We start from the raw sequence: 18391 nt of genomic DNA, 5'->3' as shown, positions 1-18391 counted from the left end.
CTCTATCTGGTACTGGCACTAGAGCTTTTAGTACAGCTTAAGAGTTGGGCAGACCAAATGCTTCTGTATGCTATAAAAGTGGAGATTGTAGAGGATAGGTCCAAAATGCATGGAAAGCATTGAGAAATTATGTTCAGTTGGAAGAGGGTCATTTACTAACCTTTCAGAAAGAATGACCACAAATTTTTCTGTCATCAGTGAAAAGAGGAAAAGAACACAACCCCCTGGTTCAGAAATGAGTGAAGATTATCCCAAAGAGAATGATTCTTCAACGTAAGTAACAGTTGTTTCTGATTTTAAATTCCTTTACAATTTCCATTTGTAAAGGTATATTTTTCTGAAAAGAATGCTCTCAGCCACATGGACCAGGCCAGCCAGCTTTTGAATACATTGGGTGCTTGAAATTATGTATGTGTTCAGGGTTAATGAGGGAAATACAAACTACTCCAGCAGCTGATTTGCATGAACTGGCATATGCAAATTTTGTGTCATCAATATTTTGTTGATTATGTCAGTCAGAGCTGCATATGGACTATATGTGCTTTGACCCTTTTCAAAACAAAGCTGATAAAAGGGAATTGCCATTTGAAGAAGAAGCTCCATGTGTTTGAAGTCAGATTTAATTGTAAGAGGGCTTTTTTAAATGAATTGGTTAAACTTATGTGTGAGTGAAATTCTACTGTTTGTGGTCAAGTATTAAAGGTGATAGGAGAGAAATGCTTTAAAACAAATCATAAATATTGAACAGGAATATCCCAGATCTTCCATAACTGCACTGCCTTCCACTCTTCTCTCTGTAGGAATAATAAAGCCTTGAGTGATCCAGCATGGAAGTACTTGAATAGTAGCAGAGAGAAACAGTTAAACCTGAAGCAGGCTGAGGAGAATAGGACATCAGGTAAAGAATGAACGTAAAGCCAAATGATACCTAGCCTTGACCAGTACGATTCTGCCCCTTTGGTACAGCTTCAGCAAGTTGCTACAGAGTTGTTTTTTCCTAATCTGCTATGCCATTAACTTTGTTGCTTCCTTCAGAGCCATACATGAGATGCAAATAACCTGCCTTCATTGTCAAAGCCTGTCCTGCTCTAGTGTGGCCTTGACCTTTATTCTTCAGTGCTGATGCCAGCCCATGTGCCAGCTTGCTTAAAAATTCCAACAAGCAGCTTCAAACTGTTCCAAGCTGCCCTTTCACTTGGGAGGGGATTTCTGTAAACTCCTTTTTTCTTGCTTTCTTACATATTTTTAAAACTTCCCTTTGCTCTTAATGCCCGTGTGAACTGTAGGCTGGTTTTTGTGATTAAGATGTCTACTGTTTGCTTTTATGTCCTTATCTGTTCCCCAGAACTTACAGGGGCCAGGACTTGTGTCCTGTTTCTACCAAAGTTCTGTTGGATACTGCTGTGGGACAAGGCTTTACAGACAATACAGAAATACTGACAATATGTAGATAAGCTAGCAAGCAGCGCTGTTCTTCGGTTTTATGAATAAATACTTAGCCTCTCTCCTCTTTAAGAGGAATGCATTCAAGATCTTGGTTTTATGGGGGAATGTTGGTGGATGCATTCTTTTTTTAGTGCATCTCTGATGGCACAAATGTGTTGCTGGAACAGCTGGTAAGGTGAATGTTTACCTGTGAATGGAAATCTGGTTTTATCTTCAGAGTCAAGATTAGTGTATCCCTGGAAGTTCTTGCAAACTTCTTTCATATATCTGCTTTTCTGAAAATCTCATGGCTCAAATAAACTCAAGCTGGAAAAGAATCAAACATTTATTCATTATTCAAACTAAATTACATTGATATTCACTGTAATAGGTGGGGTTTTGACTCTTAAAAGAATTTTTTTAATGTGGCACCATCTGAATCTCAGGATATGTCATAATGATATCATAGCAGTGAAACAATCCTATTTTGCCTCAAGAATATAGTAATTTACTGTGGGAATTGGGAGTGGGAAGAGAAGCTGTTTTCAATTCTGCCTATTTACCTTGAATTTTGAGAGCAGTGCATTGGAAATCAGGAGTTTTCTGTACACGTGTCTTGTCTCCCTTAACAAGAGGTGGATATTTATTAACTTTCATGTAGTGAAGATAATGACTTTTTAATATTTCATATTGCACTTTGAGTTTGATGGAGACTGAATTGAATACCTGAAACTCCATCATGCTTTTACTTACATATCATTAATATTCACATTAGTACTTCTAAGCATATGTATTAGTCGTCTCCCAACCAATTCTAGAAACCAGTATTTGAGGATTTTTAAACCTTTTGACTAAATGCTTTCAAACAAGTTGTTTATTGTAAAAATAGCCATGTAACCTGGAACAAAATGTCCTATCTTTTCTTTTAAAGGTGTTTTACCACTGCAGTCATCATCTTTTTATGGTAGTCGATCCTCTTCAAAAGAGTACTCCACTGGCAGTTCCTCCCTGGACAGGTAGGGCTGATTCACTAGAATGAACTGTAAATAGCAGTTGTTTCACAGGAATTAAGCTCTTCAGTTTCCTGTGTGTTGATGACATGGTGCTTAGATGCATAACATGGTGGATTTTGTTGGGTTTTTTTTCCTTCGGAGCACAGTCCAGTTTTTCAGTGTGTCTTCAACTGCTCTGCTTACATCTACAAACTAGTTACTGCTTGCAATAGAAAGACTTTGTAAAATCACTCAAGTCTGTTATAGTTGTGAATAACTCTAGATGGTTCAAATTCTGTATGAACTCTGGAAGTTAAGTCTGAACCCTTGCTTCATTTTTCCCACGCAGATAAATGGCATGCAATTCTATATTTCAATAACAGCATTTTAGCAAATACTAAATCTGCTGAGCTTGGGATTCTTCTTTGTCAGGTGCTGTGCAGTCAGACTCATGGTCTCTGCCCTAGACAGATGAGATACAAGGTCAAGGGAGAAAAGAAGCATTGTCCATGTTTAAATGTTAGGAATCAAGGTCCATAGTTGGTGATTAGGTTACAAGAACAAGAGACTGAAAATGAAGCCTCTGGCCCAGATGTGAATTTTAAGCATATCTTGGGAGCAGTGATCTCATGCTGTGTAATCATTCTTCCTCTCATCGTACAGTGTGGAGAATTATTAAATGTTTATAAGACCAAAGACTTGGTTGTACTGCATGTACACCAGTGGATATAAGAAAATTTATCCACGCTAGGAATTTAACACTTCTGGAAAAAAGTGTTCTCTGTCACACCTCTTTTTCACTGTGATGCATTCCAGTTATCATGTATGGCTTTACCAGTCCTTGTCTTCTATAGTGCTGCGATTCCAGTGTCATGGACTATAGCTCTTTAAGGCAGAGCATTACAAATCTTCTTACTCATTTATGTTTCTAGGTCTAGTGTGTCCAGCCAGACCTCTTCAGCAAAAAGAAGCCTGGGATTCCTTTCTCAGCCTGCCCCTCTTTCTGTTAAAAAAATGAGATCTAATCAGGATTACACAGGATGGAACAAACCCCGAGTGCCCCTTTCCACACATCCTCAACAACAGTTGCAAGGGTACATTTAATTTTCTTTATCTAGTGTGCATACTTTGATCATCAGAACATGCACGTTCTTGTTGTAATTATTTAATGAAAAAATAATCCTGAAATTAATGAACACTGAGGGAGGGAACACTTTTCTTAGTTTGGAGGATATGTATTCTTGAATTTACATCCTGGGAGTTTCAGAGACATAATAATTTCGGGTAATTCATGTTTCTTTAATGATGATTCATTTCTCTGTCTTTATGTGTGTATGTATATATGTATATACATACATATATATATATGTATATATATATGCACACATGTTTTTAAAGTTTGATTGTAGAAACTCACGGGTGCTTTCCTGATAAATGCTGCCTCCCTTGAGTTTTCAGTTTAGGCTGAAGGGCTGGGGAGCAGCTCCAGTAAGCTGCTCTTTGGGGAGTGGCTGGGGTGAATATCCTGTGTGTTAGTAGTGCTGTGTTTAACTCTGGCAGCAGGTTTGCACATTGACCGTTAGATACAAAGTATTCAATTTTTTTTTTTCAGGTTTTCAAACTTGGGAAACACCTGCTATATGAATGCCATTCTACAGTCCTTGTTTTCAATTCAGTCTTTTGCTAATGATTTGCTCAAACAGGGTATCCCATGGAAAAAAATTCCACTCAATGCACTTATCAGGTAAAATTCACATTCTGTGAAAGCTGTTTTTCTCCTTTACTGAGAAATTGGTTTGGTAATACTGAAGCATCCTTGTAGAGGGTCATTTGCCTGTATAGATAATAAAAGAAATCCTAGAGCTGTTTGTATTTTGGAGCTTTGCTTTTGAAATAGGAAATCAGCTCTTAAAGCGTATAATATTGAGTTACAGGCATTCTTTTACTGTATTTCTAGTGGTGGAGTGAAATACTTCAGAAGAAAATGTAAGAAATTGCAAAATAAGTTAGATGCAGAAAAGTTTCTTTTAAAAACTTTGCCAGGTAGAGTTTAAGCTGATCACTAACTTCACTTGATATGTGGGGGCTTATGCCTTTTGTTTGGTAGCTGTGGAAAGTGTTCAAGTTTTGCATACTTAATCTTTCTCTAAATTCAGCCATTTGGGATTTTTTAATTATATTTTCTCTTATGCACCTCATTTCTTTTCTGTCACTAAATAAGAGGCAGGATTATCAGAACCATTTGTGTTTCTGTTCCTTCGTTTTTTATATCTTTTGGGGTAATTTTCTATTTTTGGTGTGTCATCTTGAACTCTTTCTACACTACTTGGGATCAGAGGTTGTTCCATGTGCCTCTTGAAATGTCCTTTCTCTAATTTTTATAGAAAGACCTCTGAAGTATGTGCTCCATATACCTAATGGGCAGTGTGTGATCCTGTACAAGTCAGAGTTGATACTCAAAGCATCTACTTTGTCTTCTCTTGGTTTGGCTATATCATCTAACCTGGTGACTGTTTTTCTGGTTGATCAGTGATTGCTTATCAACTGTGCTGTGGTTTCCTAACATGCTTCACTGAGCAGCTGTAGAGGGCTAGAACAGCACACACCGTTCTTGGAGTTGGGCAGAGTAGCAGAAACTTGTCAAGCTGCAGTAAACTGATCAGATTCTTGGGATTAACTGAGTATTAGTTGTTGGGTTTGGGATGCAAGGGGATTATATAGGTTTTCCCTGTCTTTGGGTAGGGGGTTTTTTGTGTCATGGAATGTGACATCTTCCTGTCACCTTCCTGTGTATGTAGCTTGACTGAAATTCGTGCTTGGAATATATTTGGTGTGTATGTCCTGTGAAATTATAAAGCAGTTGTAAAAGATAACTAAATCACAGTAGCTGAGAGGCACAAGTAAAGTTAATTTCAAAAGCTTTGTAGCAAAGCTAACAGAAACACTAACTTGAACCAAGGAACTCTTCATGGCTCTTTTTGCTACAGCTTTTTTCTCTGTTAAAATGTTTTTACTGCTGAAAGATGTAAGGCTTGAAAATTAGTGGAAGTTTAAAAATAAAACATAAATAGAAACCATTCTGGCCATTCAAGTTGAATTTTAGTGATTTTGTGTTGCTTATTTTGGTACTGTGTGTTTTCATATCTCCTATCAGTACAAATGTTTTCAAAAAGCATAATGAGGTTTTTTCCTCATTCTAAAAGAGGAGAAATAAGTTTTTAGAGCTTTATAAGGCTTTTTACCTCAAAAGATTGTGGATTGGGTTTTTTTGTTCATTTGAGTGCCGTTTGATGATGGCTTCAAATGAGATCTTAAAATACTTGAAATGGAGAAGGTTAATTATATGTGGGATATTTTCATACAGAACCCCTGAACCACTTATCACAGGAGAGAAGCTTTTAGGAACTCTTAAAATAAGGTATCATGAGCTCTATTATGTTTCTCTAAAGTCCTGGAAGACCAACCAGTGTTTCATTGCCTTGACTTCTGCAGACGTTTTGCCCATCTGCTTGCTAAAAAGGATGTCTGCAGCCCTGAGGTTAAGAAAGAGCTGCTCAAGAAGGTGAAAAGTGCCATTTCAGCTACTGCAGAGAGATTTTCTGGGTACATGCAGAATGTAAGTATCATTGTCTGGAAACAGTTATGTGCAATTTGTCCAGTGCTGGGACTGTGTTGAAGACCTGTCAAGCTTCAGCTGTGTTTGACAGTGACTTTTGGTTGAATGGCAGTGATTGTTAGAGCAGAACTGCCTCAGTATTACTGAATGCAATGAACTGAACGCAATTCCCCAGTCCGTGTGTGTTTGAGAAAAATACTGAATGAAGTTGTACAAAGCCATTTCATTGCATTTGCCCTGTTTCTAGGATGCACATGAGTTCTTGAGCCAGTGTCTGGATCAGCTGAAGGAAGACATGGAAAAGTTAAACAAAACTTGGAAGAGTGAACCAGTCCCTAATGAGGATAACTCATCAGGACGCGCTTCTGACGACCTCTCAGCCACCAAAGTTTATACATGTCCCGTTATCAGTAACTTAGAGTTTGAGGTTCAGCATTCTATCATTTGCAAAATGTAAGTGTGCTTGACAGCTATTTTCACACTTACCTTAAAAAACTAGGAAGTGTTCCCATCTCATATGACTTCATCTGCAGGTTGTAACCAGAACAAAGAACTATGTTTTGTCCAAGGCTAGATATTTAGAAAAATAGTGTCTTGTCTAGAAATGCTGTAAACCTCAAAGCATGCTGTCTGCTGCTGCAGGCCTTCTTTAGTTTCATACCACCTATTTCTTCATTGCATGTCCAATGAAAAGCCTTTGTGCTTTGCTCTTTGTGTACCAATTGTATGGGAATAGAGGGAAAAGGGAGTTTCAGCCAAGTAATATTTCCTCTTAAAGGAAAAGAGAGGATGGCACATTTTTAATTTGATCTTTCTAAGGGCTTCCAGGAAATGGCATTTCCTTCTGTCTCTCTGCATTCTTGCAGAAAAAGATGTCAACCAATATGTTTGGGCATTCATTGTGTGTGACCCTTGCAGCAGACGTGTTCAGCTATAGCAGTCACTTTGATTTCCTCTATACCTGATCATTTGCCTCTCCAAAGCAATCTGTGCATTTTTGTTCTTACCCTTACACAAATGTCTCATTTGTAAAGCATCAAAAAGAAATTGCAAGTTCCAACTTTGTCCTGAGCATCAAACAGTTCCATTTTGATGAGTAAAAACAGGATGATCAAGAAGTATATGTTTACTGGGAAGTCACTTTACACTAAACCGTGCAAGTGTTCATTAATTTCAAGTTTATTTTTCATCAGACTTGCAAGAGCATGTTTCTTTTTTAGGTGTGGTGAAACAGTCACTAAACGAGAACAGTTTAATGACCTCTCCATTGACCTTCCTCGAAGGAAGAAATTCCTTCCCTCCCGATCAATCCAGGATTCTCTTGACCTCTTTTTTCGGGTATGTACTTTGAGGGGGGGTTTTATGCATTGTGGAGTGTTTGTAGGTTATGCACCATATGGAAATTCTGACTGTACAGCTGATTATTAGTTTCTATGACAGTGGTGTGCTGGCATGTGAGATAACATTGCACTTTTTTGAAGTTTGTCCATTAACAGCATATGGAAGTTTATATTGTAAAATGCTGTGCAGAACTTAACTGATGTAAAATAGGTAAACTTCCCAATTTTGTGATGAAAGAGTTGAGGTGTAAACAAATACAGAGGAGAGGAGGGAGGCTGTCAGATTGGGATAATCACTCAGGAAGTGCTACCTCTCCTGGGCTAGGATGTTTCAACAGCTTATGTACAAGCCTTAATTAGCATGGAGGAAAAAGGTCACGCAGGTACAATAATTAAAAAAAATAAATAGCTGTAATATGCGGATGCTTGCTTTATAAGTAGAGCTTCAAGGTGAAGCTTCTAAAAGCTAAAAATGAGCCATATGTCTGTGAATTGGTGTTATATTTTGTCATACCTTGAGAGAAATTCTCTCTGTATAGATACTACTTTCAACAGAGAGAATAGCTGACATGCTTTTTCTTCTAAAAGCTGATGGAGGTCTTATGATTTAAAAAAAAAAATCCCAAATGGTAATGTTTTAATTTGACTTCACTTAAGGTAAAGGCCTGTAGGAATGTTTGATGGGCAAGTTATGTAGTATCAGGAAAGGAATGCCTTCCCTTTTGATGTCTGTTCACAACTCTACTCTCATGTAGAATACCCTTGGTAAGTTTAGATGAGGATACCTTTTGAGGAACAAAGCAGAGGTTTTGAACAAGAGGGAGAAAATTTCATGGTACCACATCCACTGAAGATTATTAGGGGGAAAAAAACCAAACAAACAAGTCCTGTGTATAGGAGAGAAAACTGTTAACCTCACAATATTTTCCCCTCTCTTTAGAAGCTATTTTGTGTCATAATGGTGGCTAATTCACTGGTCTCCAGTAGACTTGCAAGAAGAATTCCACCTGTATTAGTGGATATGATGTGAAATTTTAAGGTCTGCTGCCTGTCCTCTTATTAAATTCCTCTTAGTAGATCAACTTGAGAGCACTGCTGTTTTGAAGAGTTTGTGTGACAGATGTGATGTATTTTTGGTTGAGATCTATTTGATTTCTCTTTTGTTCCTCAAGTCATTTCTCTGCTCCCTTAAACAGGCAGAGGAGATTGAATATTCCTGTGAGAAGTGCAATGGGAAGTCTGCTGTTGTCACACACAAGTTCAACAGGCTTCCCAGGTAAATGTTGACACCTGTTCCTCTCCTTCCTGGAAGCATATGTTACAAAAATCCCTCGAAGGCAAAAATCCCTCTAAGAGTAAAGTTAGGAAAATGAGCAGGACAGCATGTACAGTGGTCAGTGTGTGAAAGAGGTGCACCTACAGTAGGTCTTTGTGCTGTTCTTCAGTTTCACTCTAAAGAAGCCCTTGGAAACCCTCAGCAGTACTTGTTTCTTCCTCCCTATCCCTACACAAGGAGGACTAAGTTTTCCCCTTCCCCTTGTGGTTTCTGGGATGTGAACAAAGCAGATCCAGAAAATATATTCTGGAATTTTCATATTGTACAAGTCGAGTGAGGAACAGGTGCATAATGACCTGTGTCTGGCAGATAAGAGATGGTCAGCATTTGCCTACCATCCCAAAGTAATCATCTGGTTTGGTCAGGTCAATGCCTTCGGAAAAAAGGCTTGCTTGGTTATTTAATAGGTTTTCTTTGACTTCTGTCTTGAGATGAACATGTTTCCTTCTCTCATCTCTCTCAGGGTCCTGATTCTTCATCTGAAACGATACAGCTTCAATGTAGCATTGTCTCTCAATCACAAAGTCGGGCAGCAGGTGGTTATTCCAAGATACTTAACCCTGCTTTCCCACTGTACAGAAAGCACCAGGCTGCCACTGACGCTGGGGTGGAGCGTCCATTCTGCCATGTAAGTGTGCAACTTTGGTCCCTGATCTGTTAATCATGTATGCCGCAAGGTAGGCACCTGTCAGATCTGCTCCAGAGGATGTCTGGGGAAGAAAACATTACAGTTATGCAGCCTCAGATGTGTGCTGCTGGTTTGTAATGCTGCTGTCATGAGAACATGTTTGGAAAGGAAGTGTGATAGAAGTAGTAGGAAGAGATAGTTGGGCATTATCTAGGGAATATTTGGTAAGATAATATTCTTCACTGTCCTTGAAAATAACTATATTATTTTTAAGAAGACTTCTGCTAGTAATTTTTAAAATGTAGACCTCTCAGTCCAAAGTAATCTAGATTACTTTTCCCTTCAGAGCACTCTAACTCTGCTTAGAAGACAAAACATCCTACCTTTTTCTGCTAATTTCCAGTTGCACCTCCTGTGCTGTCATTCATTTTTCATTGTCTTTCCTGTGCCACTGTAGTGTCTGAGCACTTTGCATGCTGAAAATACTCTCTCCTTTTCCCTGTGACTGCTATTTCTGTACAGCTGCCTGATGTGAGACACAGAGATTAAATGTGCCAGTTGTCACATAGGAAGCATGTGGCAGAATGAGGAACAAGAAACCCTTAGGTTTCTTGTAGCCTCTGCTGAGTGACATAGCCAGGGTATCCCTAGTGAGCTAGGACACATCTGGTGCATATGTTCAGCAGTGTGGCAGGTGTTTTGCCAAATGTTTAGTGGTGTTTTGAGATGTAAGTGTATGTTTCCCATGAGTTTGTTTTAATAGTAGAAATCTCAAACACAACAAAGCTTATGCTAACCAGACCAGCAATACTTGAAAATAGGTTGGAAATAGCTTTCCAATGTTTGGAGTTGTTTTCAGTTATGTAAACCATTGTGATTGACCAGGGAGTGGAAGGGAACTAGGCTGGAGAAAAGCAGCCCTGGTTTAGGGGGAAGATTAGAAAAGATATCTGCAGTGGCTACCATCTGCTTGATAGATGTGTAGTGATAGTGATGGACTTTGAGGAGCCCATGAAAGGATTAAATGGAGCAGGAAGTTGGTTCAGAGGAATCTAAGTAAGGCAGGAGAAATTAAGATGTGGGATATGCCAGAAAACCGGCTGATCCAGACAACAGCAGGAGACTGTGGTTTGGGAGTAGGAACTCAAGTGCTGGTGGGAATAAAATATAAAGGAATGAGTTGTCTTGATATGGGAGCTGAGAGCCTTTAATTTATGAGCTGGTCCCTAAGGGTGCATCACCAAGAAGTGAATCAAGTTTAAAGGATTATACATGGTTTTGAACAACTGTTGTTTATTTATAGTGTGATGAAGTTATTACTGTAAATCTAAGCAATTAGCAAGTACATAATGGTATTCTGCTCGTTCTTTTGGTCATAGATTTGCATGCATAGCAGACAAGTAAACACTTCTTTTTTAAAGACTGTAACTACTGCAATAAATTATTTTGCTCTTTTAATAGTTCCCGTCCATTGAAAGCCTCCCAAATGGTGAATTCCTGTACTGTAAGCACTTCCACACCTTGTAGGTGAGTTATAGCTCTGAAATATCCATGTCCATTAGCCTGGGGTTTTGTGGTGTAGTTTCGAAGGCATTTTTAGATTTTCTAGTTCTTTTCTGGTTTTTATGTTGTAAATTATTTCAGCTACTGTCTTTTTTCATATGAGTTTTATTGGTATTACATGGTAGCTGAAATTAACATCAGTGGTGCAATTTGCCTAGTTTAAGAAGCAAAATGATTTCTACTTCTGCAATCTAGCACTTTGTTCTGACTCTAGAGAGCCAAAGTGGGTGTTTTGGGAGCAGGTGGTTGATTCCTTAAGTTTATTTGCAAAGATGAGACAGCCAGTGTTTGATACTGTGAAAAATACGATATCACACTGGATGGTTTTGCATTGAGGGATGCTTAAAGACCAGGTTTACTAATAAAACAGAAATCGTGACTTCCCCAGACTCCTTTGTCTTCTGTTGTAAAGAAGCAAAAATTTATCTTAATGGAAAAGCAAACAGGAAAAAATGAAAAATAGGTGCATTTTTGTACTTGATCTGGATGATGTTGTGAGAAGTCCTATGTCCAGCTTAAAAAACTCAAGTCAAATGATTTATGCCAAATTCTATGTGTTAATGTGGCCTTGTCTCAAATGAGTTCAGTCTGGGATTGCAAGGTAATAAAGTGCAGAATTCTTTGCCTCAAAAGCAAGAGCCACACACTTACTTACTTTTTAATGTTGTAAGCTATTATTGCAGGCTTCAAGTAGACATGTCAGTTAACCCATTAAAATAAAGCTTTTCTGAAAACCTTGTCTGCCATATTAATAAATTGTCATTGTCAGTTGTTGCAGTTTGTTTCCCAGTTGAACAGTGTGAAAGCAATGCTTCAGCAGTTACTTTGAGTTGGGTTTGTACGATGCTACAATGCTGTGAAGTTTTATAGCCATGCTTTTAATTTACAGAAAATACACTTTCAAGTCAAAGAGCTCTGCAGCACTCTGTGTAGATTCTGACAGCGATGATGAGCCATTGAAACGCTCTGTTGCCCATAGCCAAAGGTTGTGTAACATACAGAGTAGAGATCAGCAGCAACTGCAAGAAGAGCCAGAAAAGGTAAGGGAAAAACCCACAAACTTTCATGTACTAGATCCATGTGCTCATGTCTGCTGTGTGCTTTTTTTAGCATATACTGAGTGACATTGATGTCAGATGAGGTTTTTTCCCTCCTAATTAGCACTGCAATGCTGGAAGGGAGTGCTTTGCTAATTGACCTCTCTCTACAGTTGTCTTGGGTTCCCACTGGGAACAGAAGTAATTGCATTGCAGTTGAACTTGAGTTTTCAGGTTATGGATACCAGCTGCTTAGCAGTTTGGGCAGTCCTTTGGGTAACTTCCACTGATAATGTTCCTGGGCTGAAGTATAATGTGCTGTCAATAATAAAGTATGCAGTAAAGCCCTTGATTAAATTAGATCCTGTACAAGTTGGACTAAGCAAAATATTCATTTGAGAGAATTTCATGCACATCTAATCCATGTCCTCATTCAAGTGTAGCTTTTAAATGCTTTTAGAATCTGAAGCTAACAGCCTTTGTAGGCGGACACATAGAAGTGTGAAGAGACCAAGTTCATTGGTGTAATGGCACAGTTAATTTCAAATTGCCTTTGAGCTTTTCCTTGTGACTAGTGTTAATGCTGCCAAGATGCTTTTTTTGCCTCTGTCAGGCCAGTGTATTAGCAGGTAGATGAGTTGTGGGGGAAGAAATGATGACCCAGAAGGGAATAGAAGCAGCTTAGAGGATTCTCTTGCAGTACCACTTTCTTCTGTTATGAGTGCTGCAGGCCTAGTGCATAGGACAAGTTTCCTGCATCTCCGCTTCTATAAAGTTTTTGCTTCGCTAAAGTTTTTGACAATGCTCATACGGTTATTTTAATCAAGCAGAGGCTTGTGGCCTTGATTATGATATTAAGGGACAGGTGTAAATGTGGATGAATAGCAGTAGTAACAAGAGGAAGATATCTACAGTTTCTGATCTGATGGGAAAAGCAAACCAAGGGAGGATCTTGACCCGGTATTTAATAAATGGCAGATACTGAGTATAAAATTTTTAGAAGATCCAGAGCTAGGAAGAGCTGCCAGGCTGATGAAACTCAGAACTACAGATAAGAATCATCTTGATAAATCTGAGAAACTGCATAAAAATAGGAGAGGTTGTTCAGTAGGAACAGGCTAAAGGTGCTAACTTATCAGGATTAATTGACTATAAATGTGGGATAGGAACAGCTGGGAAAGCAGTAGGCCTTCAGAAAGGTCATGAAAGGTGACAATCACAAGGTCAGGCAGGTTGAAAGCAGAAGTATCTAGACAGAACCATAGCCTACCTACACATTGTGTGAAGTAACCCTCCTTATTTTCCTCAGAATTGAGCTTTAGCTGGAGTTCTGTATCCATCTTTGGCCTCTGGACTGAAAAGAGTTATAGATTAACTGGAGAGGGGCCAGAGGAGAGGAACATGAATGGTCAGAGGTCTAGAAAGGAAGATTTTAAGAGAAAGAGCCAGGCAAGTGGTCTTCAGTTTGGTCTTTAGTGTAAAGAAAAATGTAAGCAAGGCTTGTGTCTTCAAGGAAGGGGAAGAAGTTAGTAGAAACACTTGAGCTGTTTCCTGTGCGTGTAGTGGACAGAACAAAAAGTAATAGTCTAAATTGCAGATAGTAATTTTTAGATTAAATATTAGGGAACACTTCCTGATGGTCAGGATATGTAGGGATGAAATGGATTACTTTGGGAAAACACCGAAAACCCTTTGCTGAAGGTCTTGTGAGTGCTGTCCTGCATGGCACATCTGTGCCTGGCTGCAGCTGGGGGAAGGAAACAAGCTTGTCTTTGAAGTCCCTCTTATGTACAGAAGAGGTATTTCAAACTGCCCTACCTGATTCTTCCTGGAGTTTTGTTTGTGAGGAAGAGTAGGTAGTTTCTACTGCTCGAGCCCTGTAAGTGCAGAAATTGTGGGAATAAAGCATGCAAATTTGAATAACAAATTAATTACAGGCTTTACAGCCTGTTGTGGGAAAGAGACACTGGTGGTGATGATTCACATAAATTATTTTATTCTGTGGCCATGCATATTGGCCACTTCTCAGCAACAGGCTGACCAACTGTGTGTTACCATTAACCAGGTTCTCTGACCTTCTCAGTGTTGTCCTGGTTGTAGTTTTTGGAAGTGGCAGTACTGTTGCCGCACCATTTCTCTTGATATGATTCTCAAAAGAGCTGTGGATGGCATCTCATTAAGTGCTTGGTCTGGCAAGTGCATCCCTTACCAGGCACTCCTTGCAAAATGTCCCTGCCGTGTGGGAGAACAACTGGAATAGCATCTGTATATGGCACTGGGTGGTAGGGACAAATAGCAGTCACCCAGCTAAACAGGGCACAGCTACAATTCCTGTGATCTCTGCTTCTGCAGATGAAGTAGTATTTGAAGGACTTCTTAAAAATGCTTACTTTAAAAGCAGCCTGTCTTAGAGCCTAAGCTATTTAAAATCTATGCAAATACTGTCTAGTAGAAAAGTTATATTCAAATAATGCACAGATGCTGCCAAGTCCATCCACTGAATTAGTGGTAGTTGTTGGCAGAGAGCCTGGAACTAGGGTTTGCTGAAGAGCTAAACCAGTTTTGATGTTGGTAGCCTACAGGTGCAGAGAGAGAAATCAGAAAGCTTAAAAAGGTATTCTGCTTTTTTATCCAGTGCATAAATACCTGTGAGGAGGTTTAAATTTGGCACTTGTAATTCTTGGAGGGCAACATGTCTAGAACAAGCAGTTTAGTTAGCTAATTCATTTACTAATCTTGTTTGATAATGCAGTTTTAATACAAAATGCTTGCTGTGTTTGAGTAAAAAGCAGCAGTAAAATATTATTTTCTTCATTTTAACAAAGTTCTGGGATTCATCCTAATGCAGTTTGCAGTAAGATCTGGATAAGTACATTTCAACAGAAACTATCTTACCCCATTTTTAACATAATATAGGAAAAGAAATTCTAAGCATATGATAAATAGTGTAGTTGTGTAAACATGCATCCATGCAGGTTAACCTCCTGATTAGCAGTTAATATCAAAATGATTGAAATTACTATATTATTTGCAAATTACGATGGTGTAGGAGTTGATGAGCATCACCTTTAGGAAAATGAACTATAAAAAGGAAAATTGAGATTAAGACTAAGGTGTCTTTTCTTTCTTCCAAATGAAAATCATTCTGTTTTCCTTGGGAAAGAATAATTCCCCCTTTCCCTGTTTAACTGTTTTCTTACTTGGTTTGCAACTCCTCCCCTCCTCCCTCTACTCACAGCAAGGTTTCATATGGCAAATCTGCAGCACAAAACCTAATTTTAATTGCTCTTCATACCAGCTCAATTTTAGTTTCTGTTCATCCATCCCTATATTTGAGTTCACTTACTCTCATGTTGCTGCTTCATCCTTTGTTAACAAACTTGCAGTTTCCCTGCTTATATCTCAGCATTGACTTACCAGGGGCTTGAGAATTCATCAGAACCTAAAGGGGAAACATGTTTTGAAGGAAAGGAAGGAGAAGGGAAGAGTTATCTTGTGTATGTTAACCCACAAGGCCTGTAAAAACTGGTTGTAGTGTATATTTAATTTTTGTGGAGTAAGTGTAGCTAAAAAGGCTATCTCTCCATTGAGTCTCATGTAACTATGTTGAATGTTGACAGTGCCAAGCTCCCACTCCCTGGGGTTAATAAAAATAAATCTCCATGGAAATGTAAAACTGATGTTATATATCTGTTTATTCAAGCACTTAATTATGATTCCATTCATCTCTAGGGTTCAAAAAGAAGTAAAATGGAGGGTGATAAACCTGAGCTGGGTAATGCTGCTTTTGATGGGATGAGCGAAGATGAGCTCCTAGCAGCTGTCTTAGAGATTAGCAAAAGGGAAGCTTCTCTGTCTCTGAGCCATGATGAAGATAAGCCCACAAGCAGCCCAGACACTGGTTTTGGAGATGATGAAATTCAGGAATTGCCAGAAAACCTGGAATCTATGGAGATGGAGAAACCCAAAACAGTATTAGACTCAGGTAAGGCAAAGCAACCATCTTAACTGGACTCTAGTGGGCTAAAGCAGGTTACTGATAACATCAGGTTGGTAATGGCTGGTGGTAGGAACTGGATGCAAGTGCAATGCTGAAACTGTCTGACTTGCTCAGAGTTTTAGGACCTTAAACTTCATAATTTCCCTATGTATAAAGCATTTAATTAATCAAACTGTGAAAATGCATTTTCTTGTAAGTCTGTCACCTCCATGATTCAAAGTTAATTTCCACTTTTTTCTGCTCTTGATTAACACATGCTTCCACAGGTTCCTGTGCCAGACAATTCAATTTCCTAATATGTGGCCATGTCTAGAACTGACTCTTCCATGAGCAGAAAGTATTTTCATTTCTGTAGCTGTTGTAGCCTAGGCAGCACAGTAGCAGTGTTCTCATGGCATAAGACTAGAATGCTTTCATAAATGCAGCTATTTTGTCACTAGTTACTAATGAATTTAACTATATATTTTTTTATTTATTAGCTATATTTTAACGATATTTTATATTCTAACTGTATTTTTTTCTAAAGCTTTTTATGTGAGAGTAGACTTGTAAGCTTAAGAGACTCAAGTGAATTGTGGCCTCTGACAGAGAGACATGGTTAAGTACAAGGAGGAGCCTGTGTGATCTCAGTGTGGGGAAGTTGAGTCTTCCTTTAGCCAGCTGAAAGAAATATAAGTGGTTTATCATTTATTGTGTGCTACATGCTTTCCTTCAGGTTTTTAATTGCACTAGCATGGAAAAAGACCATCAGTACACTCTGTTAGATAACAGGAGGCTATCTAACAACAGAATACCCCACTGTTACCAAAAATGACACTTGTTTTATTGGACAGCTTTTGACAGCCTTGATGGTGGAAGGCTATAAGAATAATATTGTGTATGTGATCAGCCTGCTTTGTGCCCTCCTTTTTATGCAGTAATGTTGCTTATGGTGTTGTGAAATAGAGTTGTGATAGAATGTGGCCACATAAATGTATTTCTGTCCAGGTTTTCTTTGGAAAGTACAGTGTAATTATTTGAAGGCTTTTTCGTGACTCTTAAGCAAAAAGTATGTGTTTAATATAAGTTCTGTATTTCTTCTTATAATGGAAGTTTTCAAAGCTCATGTAATACATTCTGGGTTTTTCTTTTCATCTTGGAAGGATTAGACTGATGGATTATGGTTCTAGTGCTGTTGGTCTTGTGTTTAAGGGTTCACAGATGCTGAGACTGCCTTGTATTATCCTTGTTAATAACTAATCAGCAGAAGTTGAAGTCTGCACAGGACAAAACCATGAAGTTTCACATGCTGCTGCCTGATAGCTGTTGGAGCAGGTCCTGACACTTTCTTAGTTGCAAGCAAGAATCAAAGTGTCCTGCAACTGCAGGAGTGTATGCAGCAGTTGAATGAATGTTCATTTCAGATGTTCCATAAAGCACTTCTGCCATTATGTTTACTTCAGAGGTGAACTAAAAAGTTATCATCTTCATGCACCTTTAAAGCTGTACATGGTGCTCATAAGATGGAAGATCTTAGCTGAAGCAAAAGGTAGCACATTTAAACAGTGCTTGAGATTTGTGGTTTTTTTCATGTTGCATTTGGTTTGGCTTTTTTTGTGGCTTCATCTGTAGTACTCTGAGGTATAATATGCAATGCAAATTTTTAAAATCCATGCTTTCTTCCAGAGAAATTCAGGTTCATGGCTGGAGAAGCCTAGTGGTGTGTGGCTTCTGTAGTTAAACTTGCTGTTTCTGAGTGAACATAAAAGGCTAAGAAGAGAACAAGTTCAAGGATTAATCAAATGGTTCATTGTGCACCAGTTAAAATGAGTATTAGACTGTACTTGGGAGCTTTTTCCATTTGACTCTTGTGTGGGTGTTTTATGGCAGGTGAGCTCCCTGTCAATAGATGTCACTATGGTGCAAGGATTGTGGTGATTTAAAGAGGACTTAGCTGGTAACAAACAGAAGACCCATAAAAGTATAAACTGTACTTTGTGATTCCTCAGGTCCTGCCAATTTCACTGAGATAACTAAAGATTTTGATGAGAATAAGGAAAACAAAACTCCAGAAGGCTCCCAAGGGGAGGTTGACTGGCTGCAGCAGTACGATATGGAGAGAGAGAGGGAAGAACAAGAACTTCAGCAGGCACTGGCTCAAAGCCTTCAAGAGCAAGTAAGAAATAATTTGCTTCCTTAAGTTGTCTTCCCCAACACTGGTTACCTGAAAGCTAAAGGAAAAACTTGCATTCAGGCAGTAACTGCAAAGGAATTATTCTGCTTTTCTTGAGATAACTAGATGGAAAAATGTTTGAGTTTCTTCTAGCTCCAGTGTCAGTAGAGCGATGACACTGGATACATCTGGGCGCATTTTGAAAGTGCTTTGAAAACTGCGCATCGCATCACAGACCCACAGATTTCTCAGAGCTCCCAGTGCACTTTTGTGCACTGGTTTGTCACATTCTATTAAAAACT

At 38.8% G+C, this 18391-nt stretch overlaps 1 protein-coding gene across 1 annotated transcript in view; it reads left to right on the top strand.

Moving 5' to 3' along the window:
- Nucleotides 1-18391, top strand: part of USP37 (ubiquitin specific peptidase 37) — a 33685-nt gene that overhangs the window by 5946 nt on the left and 9348 nt on the right. The window contains exons 5-18 of the mRNA XM_068195547.1: nt 199-273; nt 801-898; nt 2357-2441; nt 3350-3511; nt 4030-4161; nt 5910-6033; nt 6281-6486; nt 7254-7371; nt 8570-8649; nt 9173-9337; nt 10799-10864; nt 11790-11940; nt 15670-15922; nt 17926-18092. Coding sequence (XP_068051648.1) covers nt 199-273; nt 801-898; nt 2357-2441; nt 3350-3511; nt 4030-4161; nt 5910-6033; nt 6281-6486; nt 7254-7371; nt 8570-8649; nt 9173-9337; nt 10799-10864; nt 11790-11940; nt 15670-15922; nt 17926-18092 — 1882 coding nt within the window. The remainder of the gene's footprint in view (nt 1-198; nt 274-800; nt 899-2356; nt 2442-3349; nt 3512-4029; nt 4162-5909; nt 6034-6280; nt 6487-7253; nt 7372-8569; nt 8650-9172; nt 9338-10798; nt 10865-11789; nt 11941-15669; nt 15923-17925; nt 18093-18391) is intronic.

The sequence above is a fragment of the Anomalospiza imberbis genome, chromosome 7 (genome assembly GCF_031753505.1).
Source record: "Anomalospiza imberbis isolate Cuckoo-Finch-1a 21T00152 chromosome 7, ASM3175350v1, whole genome shotgun sequence".
NCBI lineage: Eukaryota > Metazoa > Chordata > Aves > Passeriformes > Viduidae > Anomalospiza > Anomalospiza imberbis.
The sequence above is the reverse complement of the archived record's forward strand: the minus strand, read 5'-3'. Positions and strand labels throughout refer to the sequence as shown.